At 44.1% G+C, this 19,237-nt stretch overlaps 1 protein-coding gene across 4 annotated transcripts in view; it reads right to left on the bottom strand.

Moving 5' to 3' along the window:
• SHLD1 (shieldin complex subunit 1) overlaps window positions 1–15,052 on the bottom strand; it is a 68,757-nt gene extending 53,705 nt beyond the window's left edge. Inside the window, exons 1-3 of one of the 4 annotated variants that reach the window (XM_038396019.2) lie at window positions 14,913–15,052; window positions 10,262–10,386; window positions 9,135–9,307 (exon numbers count right to left, since the gene is read on the bottom strand). In XM_038396019.2, coding sequence (XP_038251947.1) covers window positions 9,135–9,300 — 166 coding nt within the window. In that variant the 5' untranslated portion in view covers window positions 9,301–9,307; window positions 10,262–10,386; window positions 14,913–15,052. Of the gene's footprint in view, window positions 1–9,134; window positions 9,308–10,261; window positions 10,387–10,909; window positions 11,044–11,122; window positions 11,215–14,912 lie in introns of those variants that run through there. The other 3 variants (XM_038396023.2, XM_043512130.1, XM_038396017.2) reach the window with 3 other exon arrangements.
• Window positions 15,053–19,237: the final 4,185 nt, after the last annotated feature.

Here is a 19,237-nt window from a genome sequence, read left to right on the forward strand (position 1 = left end):
GAACATCCGATACTGAGTTATTTCAGTGGCACTCTTAGGGGTTCTCTTATGAAAAAAAGAATACAAAAGTGTATGTATATAAATCCCTCCCGATCAAGCCAAATATCAGAATGTATGTGGCAGGCAGATATTTTGATTATTATTTTTTGTTTATTAATTTTTGCATGCACAAGTGTGCATCTACCTTTGCACACAGTAACAATGATTGTACATATGCATGGGCATTTAGGCATCTAAATTCCCATTTGCACATCCAAGCTCTGCATGGAACTGCGGTAATCATGCGTGCAAGTGGGCCTACGGGGTATGTACAGATGCTTCTAATGAGCTTTTCTATAAAGCCTGCGGTCTTTGGCATTACACTTCCTCCTCAATGAATGCAGCGAGTTAAAATATGTCCTAGAAGTTCATTTCTCCTGGTAGTTAGGTAACCAAGCTGGGTTTTTCTTTAGTGTACAGGCTAAAGAATGAATACATTGAATTTTATACTACCATGAACTTCTGAGTGGCCTCTCAAGTGCTAGCGCTAACCCAAATGGCTTGACAGTATTAAAAGTACACCCTGTTCCTTTCATTTTCAACGTTCCACAACAGCACACATGCATAACCCAAGTACAAGAAAAAACTACGGCATGTAAAACCATTTCTTCTCATCACATACATGACGTAGCTCTACTGGAAAAGATGGAAGAGGCTCTTTAAAAGGCAAAGAGAGCAGTAAACAGAATAGTTAAGGACTAGTCAGAATAAATATGCATCGATACAGACGCTAATTAAAAAAAAATCATAACCAGTGCATAAGAGAGTGGGGAGAGGCAGGTAACTGAAGAGTGCTGTCTACACAGCTATTTTTAGCGTGGTACCTGAGTCCCATGAACCCGAGTCTGTGGACCTGGTCTTGGAGACTCACTGCTGCAGGCTGTGTAGACATACCCTGGGTGGGCAGGGAGGGAAGCTTCTGGGGTAGCCTGTGAAGGGCCTTGTTCCCAGGAACAGCTTTCAGATTCTCAGCCTCCTTACATCCCAGGGTGCATCTGTGCGTGGGGCCAGAGCCTCAGCAGGAGTCCAACTACACTGCTCCTTTGAAGCCAAATTTAAACCAGATGATGGTCCAGCCCTTAGACTCTTTTGGACTCTGATCTCTGCTCTGGTCGCATCACCAACCTTCCTAATTCCCTCCTCTGTCCTCTCCTACTCCTTCGTTCCTCTGACGTCATCTCTTCCCTACAAGATCTCCTTTCCTTTCCATCTTTTTCCCACCTACCCACCCCACCCAAGTCATCACTTTTAACAATTTTCATAACTCTTCAACAGAATGAATTAGAGATGAGTAAGGCTACAGTTTTGTCACCGAGGTCGTGGAAGTCATGGAATCCGTGACTTCCAAAGACCTCTGTGACTTCAGCCCTGGTGGCTGGGAGTAGCAGGGTCCTGCCGCCTTCTGCAGCACGGAACTGCAAGGTACCCCTGTCATCTGAGACAGCGGGCCCCCAAGCTCTCTGCCACCATGGGCAGCAGGGTACCCAGCAGCTGCCAGCCACTGCAGGCAGGAGGGGTACCCCGCAGCGCCTAAGCTGCCACCGTGGGATAGGGGGATACTGGCAGCTCCCGCTACCACCACGGGGCTGGTTGACCCCAGCAGCTTCCCGCCGCTGCTGCGGGGCTGGTTGACCCCTGCTGCTGCTCCCCATTGCTGTGGGGGAGCAGGGGAACCCCTGCAGATATTGGCCACTGCAGGGAGCGGAGGGAGCCCTGCAGCTCCCCACTGTGGTGGTGGCAGGGGGATTCACACATCTCCCCTCCGCTAAGAAGGGGGCAGAGGGACCCTGCAGCTCCCCTCTGCCACTGGCGGCAGCGGGACTCTGGAGCTCTGAGCCCTCAAGGGTAGTGGGGACCCCAAAGCTCCTAGCCACCCTGCAGCTACCTGGTCCCTGCCCATTTTATCAGATATTTTTAGTAAAAGTCAGGGACAGGTCACGGTCTTCTGTGAATTTTTTTTTACTGCCCGTGACCTGTCCTTGACTTTTACTTAAAATAGCCATGACAAAATCTTAGCCTTAGAGATGAGCCAACTTTCCCCATGATCCTTGGTTTGGATGCTGTATCCCCTTCCTCACACTCTTTATTTAAGACTGCACAGCTCTTAAGGGCAAGATCCGTGTCTTCCTCTGTGTCTGGACAGCACCTAACACATGTTGGATGCTACCATAATGCAGACAGCAGCAGCAATTAAAGGAAGAGAATATAGGTTTCGCTGAAAAAAAACCTCAGCAAAATCAAAATATTAATTTAAAATATTTTAAGACCTTTTTAAAAACTTGAAATGATAAAACAATTTGCCTGGATTTAAAACAATCCCCAACAGAGCCAGTATCCTAAACCCTGCAATGTTGTGCTAGGATGTGAGTAAAGCAGATTAGAAATGTTATAAACACAGTCATTTAGTTTTATTTTCTGAGCCGAGTAGAAACATTTAAAAAAAAAAAAAGGCAAAAAAGATGCAAAGTACAATTTTCATCAGCTTTAATATTCTACGGTCCATTGCTGTATAAACAAGGAAATTTTGACTCTGTGTGTGTGTGTGTGTGTGTGTGTGTGTGTGTGTGTGTGTGTGTGTGTGTGTGTGTGTGTGTGTGTGTGTGTGTGTGTGTGTGTGTGTGTGTGTGTGTTTGTTTGTTTGTTTGTTTTAAATATGCTCTTTTTGACCTACCAATGTCCCTTTAATTTCATTACAAAATTCAGTTTACTGCTGGTTATGCTGTATCTTTGTTACAGCAGGAAAATGCTCACTTACTAATGAATCATAAATCACTCATTCCCGCGTACATTTGGTCTTTATCAGCATTTCCATGTGACTGCAAGCACTGTTTTGCCAATTCAACAGTCTAAGGAAGTTACCCAACTACTATGATGCAACATTTCCCTTCCAACAAAATGATATATCCTCCCGGTTATGCACACTTTTAATTGTTCCTAAGTTACACTAAGGATACATAAATATTTATGTGGGATACCTGAAGGCTGAATGACATGCCTTCTGGTCAATATCAATCCAGTACAGGAGGAATGCCAGAAAAATATTACTTTGCCTCCATCTACATCTCCACTAAGAAGGTTGCTATGTTATGAGAGACAGTGACACGGACTCCTGCTGGCTGTATTTTTGTGTGCTGAAAAATTAACATTGGAGCAAGCGAGACCACTGTCCTTGTCAAACTACAAATGGCATTTAAAACAGAGTTGGAAGAATTACCTATCATTCCCACTGCCTAAACCACAGGAGCCGGTCTCCAAGTCAAAACGCTTTATAGTACAGGTTAGAGCAAATCGCTGCTCGTAACTTAAATCTTACAAGGTGCATGCTGCCACCACTTATCATGCTGACCCATATGCTCTCATTGTTTCCTTCTGCTCCCCCATTTCTCTGTCTGTGCCCATCTGTTGTCTCTTGTCTCAGACTTGGATTGTAAGATCACTGGGGCAGGGACCATCTTTTTGTTCTGTGTTTGTACAGCACCTAACACACTGGGGTCATGGTCCATGACTGGAGCCCCTAGATGCCTTTGCAATACAAATGAATAATAATAAGAGACACTGGAACACTTTTCACTATTTCATGAGAGGAGGAAACAAGAGCTAGGACTGTAACTCCAAGATGCTTTGATTTGATTTAAATCTCTAAGAAAGTTCCCCTGTGATGTAGGGTTTGGTTTTCACTGCAGTTATGTTTTCTGCAGCCAAGATGATTGATGGTATGACTAGACTGCAAAAAAACCAAACACACAAACCCCAGTTCAGGGCTGAAAACAGGAGAGTAGACACTCCTGCTTGGACTGGACCCCAGACTATGAAACCCAGCGAGGGGGGTTGGTCTCAGAGCCTGGGCTCCGGGCTGAGTGGGAACAGCTATACTGCTATTTTTAGCCCCGTTGTAGTGCAAACCTATAGAGCTCAAGTCAGTTGACTTGGGCAGTTGACTTGGGCTCTGAGACTTGCTGCTGCAGGTTGGTTTTTTTTGCTGACTTACAAAGGACTTATGTAAGAGTAAACAACCTAGATTAGAAAGCAGACGTCTCCTTTTAAAATAAAAGACGTTAATGATTTTATACATGTGCTTAGGCGAACGTGCATGTAAAACGATGTTGTTCCATATAAGCAGGCACTCAGATATTTGGAGCAGCATTGTTTTATATAGACACAGTTGTATAGAAAACTACACTCAAATAAGTGCTAATAAAGTTTGCAGATGATACAAAGCTGGGAGGTATTGCCAATTCGGAGAAGGATAGGGATATTATACAGGAGGATCTGGATGACCTTGTAAACTGGAGTAATAGTAATAGGATGAAATTTAATAGTGAGAAGTGTAAGGTTATGCATTTAGAGATTAATAACAAGAATTTTAGTTATAAGTTGGGGAGCATCAATTAGAAGTAACGGAAGAGGAGAAGGACCTTGGAGTATTGGTTGATCATAGGATGACTATGAGCTGCCAATGTGATATGGCTGTGAAAAAAGCTAATGCGGTTTTGGGATGCATCGGGAGAGGCATTTCCAGTAGGGATAAGGAGGTTTTAGTACCATTATACAAGGCACTGGTGAGACCTCACCTAGAGTACTGTGTGCAGTTCTGGTCTCCCATGTTCAAAAAGGATGAATTCAAACTGGAGCAGGTACAAAGAAGGGCTACTAGGATGATCCGAGGAATGGAAAACTGGTCTTATGAAAGGAGACTTAAGGAGCTTGGCTTGTTTAGCCTAACTAAAAGAAGGTTGAGGGAAGATATGATTGCTCTCTATAAATATATCAGAGGGATAAATACAGGAGAGGGAGAGGAATTATTTCAGCTCAGCACCAATGTGGACACAAGAACAAATGGGTATAAACTGGCCACCAGGAAGTTTAGACTTGAAATCAGATGAAGGTTTTTAACCATCAGAGGAGTGAAGTTTTGGAATAGCCTTCCAAGGGAAGCAGTGGGGGCAAAAGATCTATCTGGTTTTAAGATTCTACTTGATAAGTTTATGGAGGAGATGGTATGATGGGATAATGGGATTTTGGTAAGTAATTGATCTTTAAATATTCAGGGTAAATAGGACTAATCCCCTGAGATGGGATATTAGGTGGATGGGATCTGAGTTACCCAGGAAAGAATTTTCTGTAGTATCTGGCTGGTGAATCTTGCCCATATGCTCAGGGTTTAGCTGATTGCCATATTTGGGGTCGGGAAGGAATTTTCCTCCAGGGCAGATTGGAGAGGCCCTGGAGGTTTTTCGCCTTCCTCTGTAGCATGGGACATGGTTGACTTGAGGGAGGCTTCTCTGCTCCTTGAAGTCTTTAAACCACGATTTAAGGACTTCAATAGCTCAGACATAGGTGAGGTTTTTCATAGGAGTGGGTGGGTGAGATTCTGTGGCCTGCGCTGTGCAGGAGGTCGGACTAGATGATCAGAATGGTCCCTTCTGGCCTTAGTATCTATGAATCTATTTGTTTAGACTGCAAGTTCTTTGGGTCAGGGCTGTCTTATTATGTGTAGTCAGCGTCCATCACAGTTTGGCTCTAGTCAGGGCTTCTAGGTGCAATTGTAATGTGAATAAAAGAAGAAGAATTTGGGGCCTGATCTTTCATTCTCTGCGAAACCCAAAACACCCACTGAAGTCAGTGGGTGTTGTACGTGAACAAACATGCAGGATCTGACCTCTACTGGTGTAAAACACAATATGAAGTTTCATGTTTGAGCAGTTTGTCTTTGTTTTTCATGTGTCATGGCTGGCTGATTAGCTGTAAACTCTGTGTGCCGCAAACCAGTCTCGGGACTGCAGAGTAATCACACGTTCCTTCTACACCCCAACATTAATCACCAACACAATTAACCCAAATAGCACCAACCCTTGCTGGAGAAGAACAGGATCTGAGCAAATAGCTCACAATACACACACCAATCACAGGGATTGCCTACAAATCCCTGCACTTGTGGATACACCTTTACAGAAAACCTGTGACACACAGTCTGTCTAAAACAAACAAACCCCAGCCTATCACATTGTCAGAGGAATTTCTCTACCAAAGCAGAGAGAAACATTCATTTGGAATATTTTCACTAGCAACAAGGAAATACATCCCGACACTATGACTCACAAGTGGACACTTTACCATTACTAAGATCTGAAATTAATCAAGCCTCAAATTAGAACAGGAATATCAATTGGCCAAATCTATTATAACCACTAGGTCACGTAGCCTCCTCCAGTGCTCCTACTCTTGACAGACAAAACACAGCAATGGCTGGAGTCCCTATCACAGATGAATTTTACTTGAGACACAATCCTGGGATTGTCATACTAGAAACTGAAGGAAACTGCCCAGGCCTCATAAGCTAGTAACCACCACACCTAAGCTAGGCTCATTGAGTGCTTAACCTCTGTATGTGCAATATAGTGAGTAACTAGTAGGGGTACTGATGTTACCATCTCTGATGGTTTGCTCAGCCCTTAAGCAAGTAAGTATCTTGTGTCAGCGGACACAAGGAAGAGGAGTTAAACACCTCCTTTTAATTATTTAAATCTCCAAAGTGAACAGAAATTTTGCTAGCTTTGCCTGCAAACAGAAGAAATAATGTTTTTTCTTTTTAAAAAACATTTGCAAACCCCTTTGCAAATGACTTCCCAACCTCACCTAGTTTTATTTTAATCCAGACTATTTAATGTAACTGACACAAACTTTCTTAACCCTTGGTGCATCAGGACTGAATAGATGATGAAAGTGGAGGGTTCAATGCAGTTTGGATTTAACATTCCAGAAAGGAGCGAAGGCTAAATACAACCATTTCCAGCTTTGCCCACGTCCAGTGCACTGTCTATGCAGTCACTCCTGCTGATGACGACAGCAGCAGCAAAAGGCACGCACAAAGGAGTACTATGCTGGTGGGTCTTAGATCAAAAGCAGTGCACAACAGAATTATTTTACCTGGAAATATTTAAAAAGTAGCAAACAACATAGTAGCACCACTTAGTTCACATGTAAAGTGATTCCCCTGTCACAAACTTCCCCTCACAAACTTTTAAGTCGGGGGGAGAGAGGGAAGGGGAGAGAGGAGAACCTGGATCACATGAATCAATAACCGTCAGTCTGGATCCCACGATATAACCTATTACTGCCCATTCTTCTAACACCAGCATCCTGTTCTAACATCAGTGCTCCCCCTCCGCCGCACCATGGCAACTGACAGGGGCTGGCAATTGGCTTCATAGTGGTGGAGAGATCAGTGAAGCAAATCTTGGGATATTCCGTGCAAGTCAAAAAATCGGTTTGTTGGGTTTTTTCCCCTGTGGAAAAGTCCAACTTTTCAGCAAGAAAACTGAAAACCAAAAATTCTCAGCCAAATAATAAAGAGAAAACCAAAAATTTTGATTAAGAAATGCTGCCATGGTGCCTCAGGGGAGTTGTAATTCAGGTACCTCATTACACCATTCTTCTCTATGGGCTGGGCTCCCTGGCTGGACTACATCTCCCATGATGCACCACATTCTCCCTTCTTGTTGATATTCCACAGTGCATCATGAAACATTTAGTCCCTTGGGGAGCCTGGTACATAGAGGCGAATGGGACATTACACACCCAAAAAGTACAACCAACTCCCATTAAGGCACAGTGGCTATATTTCAAAATAAAAATTTTCAGCCAAAAATCAAAATTTTTTGGATATTTGGGGGTTTTTATGAAAAGTCTAAATTTTCTGTGGAAAGCGAATACTTTTTGTAGAAAATTTAATTTAGGCCAAAACCCAATTTCTCATTGAAAAACAGCTTTGACAGAAAATTTTCCAACCAGGCCTAATTCTAAATGTAACTTATTTTGTTCACACATATGCCCCAGACCTGTAATAGAGACAGTCACACAACATGCGGGACAATCCCTCTTTCCAAGAATCTCAGGCCAGCACCAACAGCTGATTCTCAAGGAGCAACACTGCTTCAAGAGCTGAAGGTAATCAGAGCCCCAGGCAGAGAGCAAATTCTCCTGCTGCTCACATAGCTCCAATCCCATGATCTTGTATAACCAAAACCAACACCACCACATAGCCTGTCTTCTCATGACTGAACATTTGCTCCCATGTTAAGAAAAAGAACTTGGAAGACTGTGTGCAACAGGGCCACCTAGTGACACCTACGATAAACTATATTAATATTGTATTTTAATGCACCCTCTCAAAGGCACGCCGACCACTGTAGAATAATTCATCCCTACAAAACACACGAAGGTAGTGGAAACTGGCCAGAGTCGCTCTCAGAAAGTACGAGCAGAACAACACCTGTATACATACACATCCATAATAGCTACATTAAATGAACTTTCAGGTTGTAAAGTCACATGCTGAAAAATATGAAAATACCAGAATTAAAGTTGTTCATGCAACCTCAGTTCAGCTCCCTTGTGGATAAATACAACAGCACAGCTCAGAAAGTGGGAACTGGCTCAAAGTTTAGTTTCTTGACCATTTCTGCAGAAATCCCCCCCTCTAAGAAACAAAACATTATCTCCCAGTTGCTGAGCATAATCCAATCCTACAGCAAGCTTATTACTAATCCACAAGGAATGCAGCACAACCAGCCATTCAGTTGCCTGTTTCTATAACCTTTTATAAACAGAACACTTGTCCTGCACTGGTTTAATGAGGACACAGGCTGTAGATGGGAGAAAGGAAGGTAGAAGGATTTGCAAAGCAGATGTTTCCTTACTGGTTGTAATTGTACAAAGCAATGTTTTTCCTGATGCCTATGAGAACTTTAGGATTGTTTCTGTCAGTTGACCTCAGGCAACCCCCTCCTCCATGAGCATAGTGATAACAAAAAGCAGCAACTCTCTCGACTGCTCTCACAGGTATGAGCAATCCACAGCGCACTTTGTATTTACTAGGAAGCACAGAACCATATTGCAGTTCCAATAAGCCACACTTTGCACTAAGACAGATGAACTTGCATCTAACTTCAGCATGCTGTTTGCTGTTCATTCAAACAACACTCTGCCCGAAGCAATAAATATTGACCCGACATGTCTATGTCCAAAGGGGGTGAGTGAGTGAGTGTGAGAGAGAGAACGGGAATATTTACATTCATTGTTAGTTTAGTCTTTACCTAAGCATGCTGATGAGGCAAAAGTATCCACAGAACTACAAGGCTCGTCACTCGTCCCAGTGCTGTGCTCTGGCAGGAAGCTGTCTGTTATATCATATGCAGAGGGAAGGTCCAGTATGCTGCTGTCCTCTGAGGGGTGGCTCGATGCTGTTTCATCTCTCTCCATGGTCCCACTGCAGTGGAGACACAATTGTTACTGAGATCCAAATGCTGTTTTGTAGCATGAAAACCCAAAGGAAAGCAAACTCTGAAGAGCTCATCTGGTCATGCTCTTTATCATCACACAACAGAATTTTGGTTTCAGCATTTAGTCATTGATTAAACTAAGGGAGAGTGGGTCTAAGAAGAGGAAGGCGGCATGAAAGAAATAGATTTTGCTGTCCTTGGGCAGAGGAGATAACTTGGAAGTCTAAGCATCAAGTCTGACAAACCTGGACTCCCTGGAAACACATGGAGTCCAGGAAAATACTGAGGCATGTGCTAAACTCTGAGCATATGACCCAAGTTAGACTGCTCATGTAGTTAAAAGTAAGGACATGCTTGGAGTCCTTTTTCCGATTGAGGCCTCTAGCAGCAGCTGGGTCAGCTCATCTCTTCATTCTCCTTATGTCGATAAACTGAAGACATTACAGCTCACCAGTAGACAGGAGGCTGTCTGAAAAAAACTAACGTCCTCTCTGCTCGGCATGGACATTAATACTCCTACACTACACATGTCAAAACACTGGAAATATGCCCAGGAATCCCTGGCCAAAATTCCATCTCTGCACCATGTGCCGTACACCACACTTCAGCTATCCTCCACCCTAGTCATTAGTTACAAGTAGCGCTTCCAACAGTCGAGCTGCTGTACATAAAAGAATGCAGTCGCTTATGCTCTTCAAAACATAGCAAAAAGAGGGAGAGGAGGGGACGGCAAAGGGGAAAAACACACAAGCTAGGTAGCGATTGGCCACGTTCTTATAATACCATAATGGATTTCTAGAAGCCGTACAGCCAGTCTCCGGTTAACTTACTCCAAGGCCTTTAGTGGAGAGGCTGATGTCAGAGGAAAAGTGATGGTGTGATTGAACCTGTAAGTTCTCAGATGCCCAAGAGGGGAACACATCATTTCATATGCACTGTACCTATGAATGGATCACAGATGATTGAGCAACCCTTTGGGCAGTGTCCAGAAGTAAACAGGCTGCCAGTGTTTGTGATCAGCTGTCATACAGCTTTCCCTTCTAGGAAGTCTGTCAGCTGCAACCTTCTGGAATGAAAAACAGGTGGATTAGATTCCTTACATCAGCTGATCATACTGCCAAAATGGTAATACCTTCAAAAAGTGTGTGTCACTTGGAAGTCAACACATTCCCCACTGTTTGTCAAGACTGGGAAATAAACACATCACACTTATGAAATAATTTCCTTCAACCTTTTTACAGTGATGCTGGCCTCACTGAGAAGTTAACACCCTCCATACTTGTATTGGTAGGTCAATGCCACGTGAGCTCCCATTTATTAAAAAACTTTGAAGCAGGGAACTACAATTCAAACAGCCTCCTTGCTTAGCCTATGCCCACATGTGAATGAACGGCTGTTTCCCCGGCACAGCTACCCAGTATGCTCTGTGGCTGCCATTCTGAAGCCAGCAGAGTATTATAGCACCTGTCCGTGCTGTACCAAGGCTTTCCAGGAAGTATATTCTAGGAAGAGGATATGATCTAGCGTTCAGAGCTGGCACCAGGCTCAGGAGACCTGGGTTCTATTTTCCATTCATCCAGTAAACTCACTGTGTGATTTTAGGCAAGTCACTGACAACCATATTTTCAAGGGATTGGCCACTTCCTGGCAGCGTCTCAATTTCCTCTGCAGCTCCCATGGACTTCAATTGGAGATCTGGGTGCTCAGAACTTCTGAAAAATCAAGGCCTTAGTAACACACTCCCAGGTCCTATGAACCAAGGTGCTATATTAACCCCAAATATCATTATTCCTGTTTTTAACCTGGAAGAGAGACCAAGTTGGAGATGAGACTTTTTGAACCCAAGCACAACCTGGCAATGATGAACTGCTTAGAACAAGTTCTCAGTGTATGATAGAAAAATAATGATTAGTAAACAAACCAAAAACTGGACTAGCCACCTCACAAAACATAGGCCAAGATTTTCAAAGGGAGCTGATGGTTTTAGGTGTCCAACTAGAGACCCCTTAAAGGGACCCGTTTGCTGAGGATCTCCTCTCTCACAATCAAGCTCCTTTAAGGTATCTCAGGTTGGACATCTAAAATAACAAGTCACTATGAAAATGTGGGCCATCACACCAGCCCCAATGACTGTATAAATCTAAAGCTAATGTATCACAAACAAGAGGAGAGGAAAGGAAAGACAAGGGCGACAATAATATGAGGCAGTATGTCATGGACCCCTCTGGACTTTGAGGAGGGATCTAAATGAGAGGGAGGTGACTTGGGAAGGGCAATCCAGACATAAAGGGCACCACCATGGCAGAAGGCACAGATATGTTTGTGGTAGGCGATAAAGCAGGTATGGATGGGTAGAAATGCTAAAAGAAACTCAGTGAAAGGAGCATGCAGGGATCGTGTGATGCAGAACCATGGCTGGGGCATTGAAGATGGACTGGAGGGGGCTGAAGTTGGTATCAAAAAGATCTGATGAGTGGGAGACTGGAGCAGTGAAGTAGGATGATTAGAGACGAGTGATTTCACCCTGGTGAAGAGGTGTTTGAAATGTTATGGAGGGAAAAGCTCCAGGATTTGGAGACAACCTGGGTGGGAGAGGAGAAGGAGGAGTGGAAGATGTCCCCCAGGTTATAGGTCTGGTGGAATTAGAAGCCATGATGCAGAATGGAGATAGAGGAGAGAGTTAGGAAGAGATTAGGAGCTTGGTGATGAGGATGAGCCATCCAAAATGAAACCATGAGAGACACAAGGTGAACTACTCTCAGCTGATTTTAAAGAACTGTATTGTGTTGGATATTAAGATAAGTACACCAATAATGACAAGTGTTAAAAATCTGTATTCCTATCTTTTAAGTGTAGATTATCATATATGTGTGGAATACGGATATGAGATGTGGTGTTGTTATATCTCAGTCTATTATTATTTATATTACTGCAGGGCCTATGAGTCTTAGCTGGGGACCCGGACCCTGCTACACGAGGCAATGTAAATACAGAACAGAAAGACAGTCCCTGCCCTAAAGAGCAATATTCACAAGCACGTGGTACAGCATTATAACATACACGTCTATTCGAATGTATTTGGTGCAATGTTTTTACACAGTGAAAAGTCCACAAGCAACTGGTATAGATTGATATAAAACTCATTGGCCTTCCAGAGTCTGTTTCCCCATTTAGTTATTCTACTTAACCTAGTATAATTCCCCTGATCTCAATGGAGATGCACTGCTGTTAACAGAATGGAGAATCTGTTCTCAGCCTCTAATCAGCGGGGTCAAATGTAAGACCCATGGGCTGGATCTAGCCTGCTGAACAATTTCATCCAGACTGTGGACTTCCCATGAATATTCAGGTTTGTCTTCACAACCCCCGAGTCCACACTACCAGGGTGTGATTTGTAGAGCCCACCAGTGTGTTGTGCTCTAACACCCCAGCGTAGACCCTGCTAGTGTACACTGATGAAGTCCTGCTAAAAACAGGATGACATCAACGCACACTAAGGAACATTTAGCATGCACCAGCAGGGTCCACATGGGGGAAGTTAGTCCACAATCCAGACTCTGGTGCAGCAATCCAGCAAAACCTTGTGTACAGGTGTTAAACGCTTCCAAGTGGTTCAAGAGGCTCTGGAGAAGCATAAAATAAATGTAGGTCATTAACAACATGGTTTATCTTTGGCTATTTCTATTTTAATAACTTTTGCTGAGTGTGGCCTGCACAAGCAGCAGATCAGGCCCGCTATCTCAGGTCACAGGTTTCAGAGTAGCAGCCATGTTAGTCTGTATTCGCAAAAAGAAAAGGAGGACTTGTGGCACCTTAGACACTAACAAATTTATTAGAGCATAAGCTTTCGTGAGCTACAGCTCACTTCATCGGATGCATTTGGTGGAATCTCCCCTCTGTATTTTCCACCCATTCCCAGTTCAGAGGCGTGCTGGAAATATTCCTTGAGTCAGAGACGTCGAAAATAGGATTCTAGGTCACCACAGAACTGTATCATGTTCGTGGGGGTGGAGGGGCAAAAGGAGAGGCCCCGAGATAGGACAGATTCTTCTTCTGGGCTAAGAGTATAGTATTTCCCCATGTTATATCTCCCCCACACACACACTCCCCCCCCCCCCACTGTTCCTCATACGTTCTTGTTAACTACTGGAAATGGCCCACCTTGTTTATCACCACAAAACGTTTTCCTCCTCCCCCTCTCCTGCTGGTAATAGCTCATCTTAAGTGATCACTCTCCTTACAGTGTGTATGATAAAACTCATTGTTTCATGTTCTCTGTGTGTGTATATAAATCTCCCCACTGTATTTTCCACCGAATGCATCCGATGCATCTGCTTACAATAAAAGCAAACCAGAGAAGAGCTCCTGGGGAAAGGCAACAAGGGACACCAAAAGTGAGCAAAAAGGCTTTCAGATCAAACCGTTGGTTCTGAGCAGGAATGCGCAGCACCCACTGATGGTACAAAGCCCTGTAGTGCTCCACTGTGGGGCCAGCGCCACTCTGTTATTTACAAAGCCTGGCTGCCCAGCACAGCCAGGGTGGAAGAGGGATAAGAACAGCCTTACTGGGTCAGACCAAAGGTCCATGTAGCCCAGTATCCTGTCTTCCGACAGTGGCCAATGACCGGTGCCCCAGAGGGAATGAACAGAACAGGTAATCATCAGTGATCCATCCTGTCGCCCATTCCCAGCTTCTGGCAAACAGAGGCTCTAGGGACACTTGAGAGCATGGTTATGCCTGGGATAAGTTGCCACAGCCCCAATCCTGAAAGCGGGTAGCAGGGACCCCACGCTCGCACTGGTCTATGCATGCAGACAGGCTCGCAGGATTGGGGCCCCTGGCACTACTTGGTGTGAATGCACGCTGTGCGCAAGGCCTTGGGAGACGTCTGTCCGCCTCCCGGCCGCAAGAAGAAGCTGTGACAGTCTGGGGGCAGCAGGGCTGATGGGTTGTCAGAGGGCAGGTGAACAGCACCCAGACCCCACTAACTGCCAGTCGCTCCCACATGCTCCCCAAGGGCAGGGGAAACCCTCCCCCTTTAGCCACCCATTCCTTCTGCGTACCCCAGTGCCGCTCTACCAGACCCCTCCCCAACCATATACGGACATCCCCCAGCCTCTAGCTAACACCGTGCTGCAGCCCCCGATCACTCACTAGCACCCTCAGATTCCCCAACTCCTTGCCCCCCCAGACAGGACAAAACCGCGTGGAGAGGTGTTAACGGGCCACCTTACTTTGCACGGCCCCTTACAATACCAACCTGTTCCACCTTGCATTTAGCTGTGAGGCCCGGCTGGAGTCCCTTTCCCAGACCTGAAAAGAGCTCGGTCTTTGTAAGCTCACAAGCTTGTCTCTCTCACCAACAGAAGTCGGTCCAATAAAATATATTACCTCCCCCACCTTGTTTCCCAAACCCTCACAGAACCCCCGCACCCCAAATCCACTGGCACTCCTATGCAGCACCCCCATACAACACCCCACCCCAGCTGACACCATTAAAGCAGCATGACATCCTCAGACATCATCCCATAGAGACAGCCTGCAAGGGGAAAGGGAGCACACCCCCATTCGCTTGTCGTTGTTATACTCACACAGTTGAAGCAGGAAAAACTTGAGACCTGCAGCTCCTGAACTGGAAGTGCATGTGCCATCTTTCTTGAGGGCATGAAAGCCAAACAGGAAGTAGTTGGGGGGGGGGGGCTCCTGCTGGCTAATGATAAATGTGTCCCCCAGCGGCTGGCTGGAAACCATTTTTGTTGTGGGTAAAAGCAAACGGTTCTGAGAGTGCAGAACACTGAGAAACCGATCAAAAGAGGCAGAGTTAAATAACAACTGTCCCTCGATGAGAACGGGAGGGGGGGGGGACAGTTAAACGAAAAGAAACTTTTTTAAAAAAATCCCAGTCTAAAGAAAATACAAATCCTAAAATCAAAAGCATGGGACCTGCAAATGCTATCCTTGCCAGCCTCTTGCATCCAGGAGACTAATGCACACAAACCTTGTGTGAACATTTAGTTCTGACTAGCAGGGAGACATCGTTTATGATTAAAGCACTGAATGCACGGATCCTGTTAGCTCCCAGAATATTTTGGAAAACCTGGGGCAATTTCCTGCATGTAGATTAGTGCATTTCAAAACAAAACCTTCAGACATGAAGACCAAAAAAAAATATTTCAGAGGCATGCTGGAAGTCTAATTCTCTAGCATCATTTGCTGTAAAGTTTGTAGAAAACACATTTTTAACTCACTATGATGCCTGCTGTACTCTTCCTTCTCATGACTCTTTCTTCTTACCCACCCCATCTTTACTCCATTTATTTTCCTTGCATTTCTTTGTTTTCTAAGACCTGCATGGACAACTGCATAGGCGGAACCCTGTGCCTTCATAGACCCCACTATTGCCCCAGAAATAAATCCCCAGCCTTCCAGGGAAATGTATTTATGTTTTGTGTATCTAAAATCTTTGTTCTGAGATGTTTTAAAGTCTTCTGAATGCAGGAAAATGCATCAGGTTCTTCAGAATATTGGGGGCAGGGGATGCAGGCACCTACTGTTTTGATCATTTTCTGATGTCAGTGAGGCTGGAAGTGGGCAAAGGGGCACGCCTATGCAGGTCAATATGCAGGATTAAGCCCTAATCCCTCTCCCCCCCAATTTCTTGCACCATATACTTCTTCCTAGCCCCATATTTCTTATATCTCTCCTTTCTCTTCAAAATACCCTTCTTTTCTGTTTCTGCCTCTTTACTCTCAGCTGATGTTTTTAAAAAGCGAGTATAGTTTTTCCTGTGGATCTTTACAGTTAAATTCACAGATGACGACACATGTTAAATACAAAGACAGGTATGCAGATTTGAAGTGTGGATTATTATATATGTGTGGGAACACTGATATTTAGTGCAATGTTGCTATACTCTAGAAAATTCACAGGTATTTGGTGCAGCATTGTGATACACATGTATATACAAAGGTATTTGGTGCAATGTTTTCATTCAGAGGTAGGTCTGCTAGCAGTTGGTGTAGACTTTTTATGCATGAGTAGGTACACGGGTGCTTTGTGCAGAATTGTTGTAGGCAGGTGTTATATATTTAGAGTGAAATTCCCCCCTCCCTCCTACCTTAGCCAGGCACAAAGCTAAAATGATCGAGCTTTGCGTGGATATCTTCATGGGCTCAGAGGGTTGGAATTCAGTCCCACAGCCCATGGGTATGCCCCAGGACTGCAATGTAACCTCTCCGTGGACTGAAGTAATGACTACTACCTCTCCACAGGTTTCAGAGTAGCAGCCGTGTTAGTCTGTATTCACAAAAAGAAAAGGAGTACTTGTGGCACCTTAGAGACTAACAAATTTATTTGAGCATAAGCTTTCGTGAGCTACAGCTCACTTCATCGGATGCATTCCAATGAAGTGAGCTGTAGCTCACAAAAGCTTATGCTCAAATAAATTTGTTAGTCTCTAAGGTGCCACAAGTACTCCTTTTCTTTTTACCTCTCCACAGAAATTCTTGGCCACAGGATTTATGTTAATTAAGGATTCTATTACCCAGTCTTCAGGTCCCCATTACAGGGTGGCTTATTCAGGGCTGGCAAGAGACCATGCCATACCCCTTAGCAACACACAGGTGGAGAGATCCCCCTTTGCTACACAAATGCTCCATTTGCGGCCCCTGTGCACATCCGCACACTTAAACAATGAATAGAGCCTACCTCAGGTGAATATGTACATTATTTCATTGATAAACTACATCCCATGTGCAATATGAACACACAAACAAAACTTAGAGGCCAGATACTACAGTGGTGAGGGCATTATAAGAATATAGATAGGATCAGATAGTACATAGAATTTACAGCAAAATCCAATGTCAATATCAATTTTAAATATCTCTTGCACACCCATCCAACCCCTAGAACTAATCACTTCCACCTCCTGAGTTGTCTCTGCCCACCTTGACCCATTCCCACGTCAAAAGCACAAACACCCAGGGTTGTGTAATACCAAGAGGGCATATGAACTCCACAGTCAAGGGATCTCTCACTGAAATTGCCTAACCAGCCTCCCTCCACTTACACTGGATAGGAGGCAACTCGGAGAGTCCCATGACGAGGGAGGTAGGCTCTAAGGGAGACCAGATGATCCACACCTTTTAAGGCATTATAAGTCTAATGCAAGCCTTGAGTTGTACCAGGAGACAAAATGGAAGCCAGAGCAGATCATAGCGCAGGCACATAATGTGTTACACGAGAGAAGCTTCACAAGACAAGTAGAGAGCTGCATTCTGCAGTAGCTGAAGTACTCTAAAATGGCAGCCACACACAGGAGTATTCACCCTAATGCACAAGTGCTCACATACGTAAAGCTGCTCACATGCATAAATGTTTGTAGGATCAGGCCCACAGTGTGCACCCATCCACTCCCATGGTGACAATCAGAGAAAAAAGTTTGCTACCTTCTCTCCAGTCGCAAGTGCAGGGGGAAAAACCCACTCTGCACTACTCTGTTACCTTAATATCCAGAAGCAGCAGGGCTCTGACTAACACCCCAAACTGTGAAAGGAAAGAAGATAGGAAGGTGACCTTAAAGTACATTATCAAATATCAAACTAATTTCTGTTTTATTTTATTGTCAGATTGAAAGTACTGTTATCAATTATGCTAATTAAAAAGACATTCAGAGCAAGGCATGACATGGAAATACAAAGATCCTCTTTATATTTGCTTAGTGGTTTTCCCCTTTGCACATCAATATAAAAACTCTGTTTGCTCAGAAGTTAGAACTCAGTCCACAGCTACTCCTGGAGCAGGAGGTAGAGCCAGATCCATGACTTCCTTATGAGAAGTGGATTTGGGGCTTAGTTAGGGAATCAGGACTGGATCGTCAGCTAGTGTAAATCAGGAGCAGTGGTAACTTGCACCAGCTGTGGATTATTATTAACCATTATTTAACACTTACATTGTAGTAGCACTTAGAAACCATCAAGGTCCAGGCCCCATTTGTGCTAAGTGCTATACAAATATAAAAAGCCATAGTCCTTGCCCCAAAGACTGTAAAAGCTCAAAGACATGTGGATAGGATTCATGTATGGAGGGTGGGCTGTAACAGGCTGCATGCAATTCTTAGCCAATGGATTGTTGCGATTACAACTGGATCTACCCCTGAATCTCTGCCACAAGCCTCCTAGCACAGAAATCAGAGGGAATGGTGAACAGGGAATTGGATTCACTGAGAAACATGGGAGGAATGTCCCTGGAAGTGTAAGGAGTCTGTGCAATCATACAGGTCACACGAGCTTAAGAGTGATATTGCTTGTTAAACAAGGTCTTCTCAGGCCCCAGTTACTACCAGTCATTGTAGCCACATGAGGTGAAAGACTAAATGAGGTTCTCATATTTCTCTTCATTTTCTGCTGAAAGTGAAACACTCTCAGTTAAGTAGCACTTTTCTTACACCCTGCCTTGTCAGAGTGAACAATGATCCTGTTATCTTTGCTTCTTAATTTTCAGTGCAGTTCTCATCAGCACAAGAGGAAAAAAGTTACATAAGACAATTAGGTCAAGTGCTGCAATCTGTAGGTTCTTATTGTGCCTCTTTGTCTTAATTATGTGCTAAAAATAACACACTGATAAAATGGCACCACAAGTTATATTCAAACTGGGCTAGAGGGTGATACACACTTAAGATAGGAAATGCAAAATTCAGACACATTTAATGAAGGCCACTATGGAGAAAGCATGATACTGTGAATCAAGTGTGGGGATTATGAAATAACTTTGTTTTCTGGTTATTGCTGGATTGCGTCATACGGTTCTTCAGAATGTTGAAATTATGGAGCCAGAACCTCTGCTAGTGTAAATCAGTTTAGCTTCACTGAGTTCAACTAGAGGAGCAACAACCCCTAAACTAGAAAAGGAGGAC

The sequence above is a fragment of the Dermochelys coriacea genome, chromosome 3 (assembly GCF_009764565.3).
Source record: "Dermochelys coriacea isolate rDerCor1 chromosome 3, rDerCor1.pri.v4, whole genome shotgun sequence".
Lineage (NCBI taxonomy): Eukaryota > Metazoa > Chordata > Testudines > Dermochelyidae > Dermochelys > Dermochelys coriacea.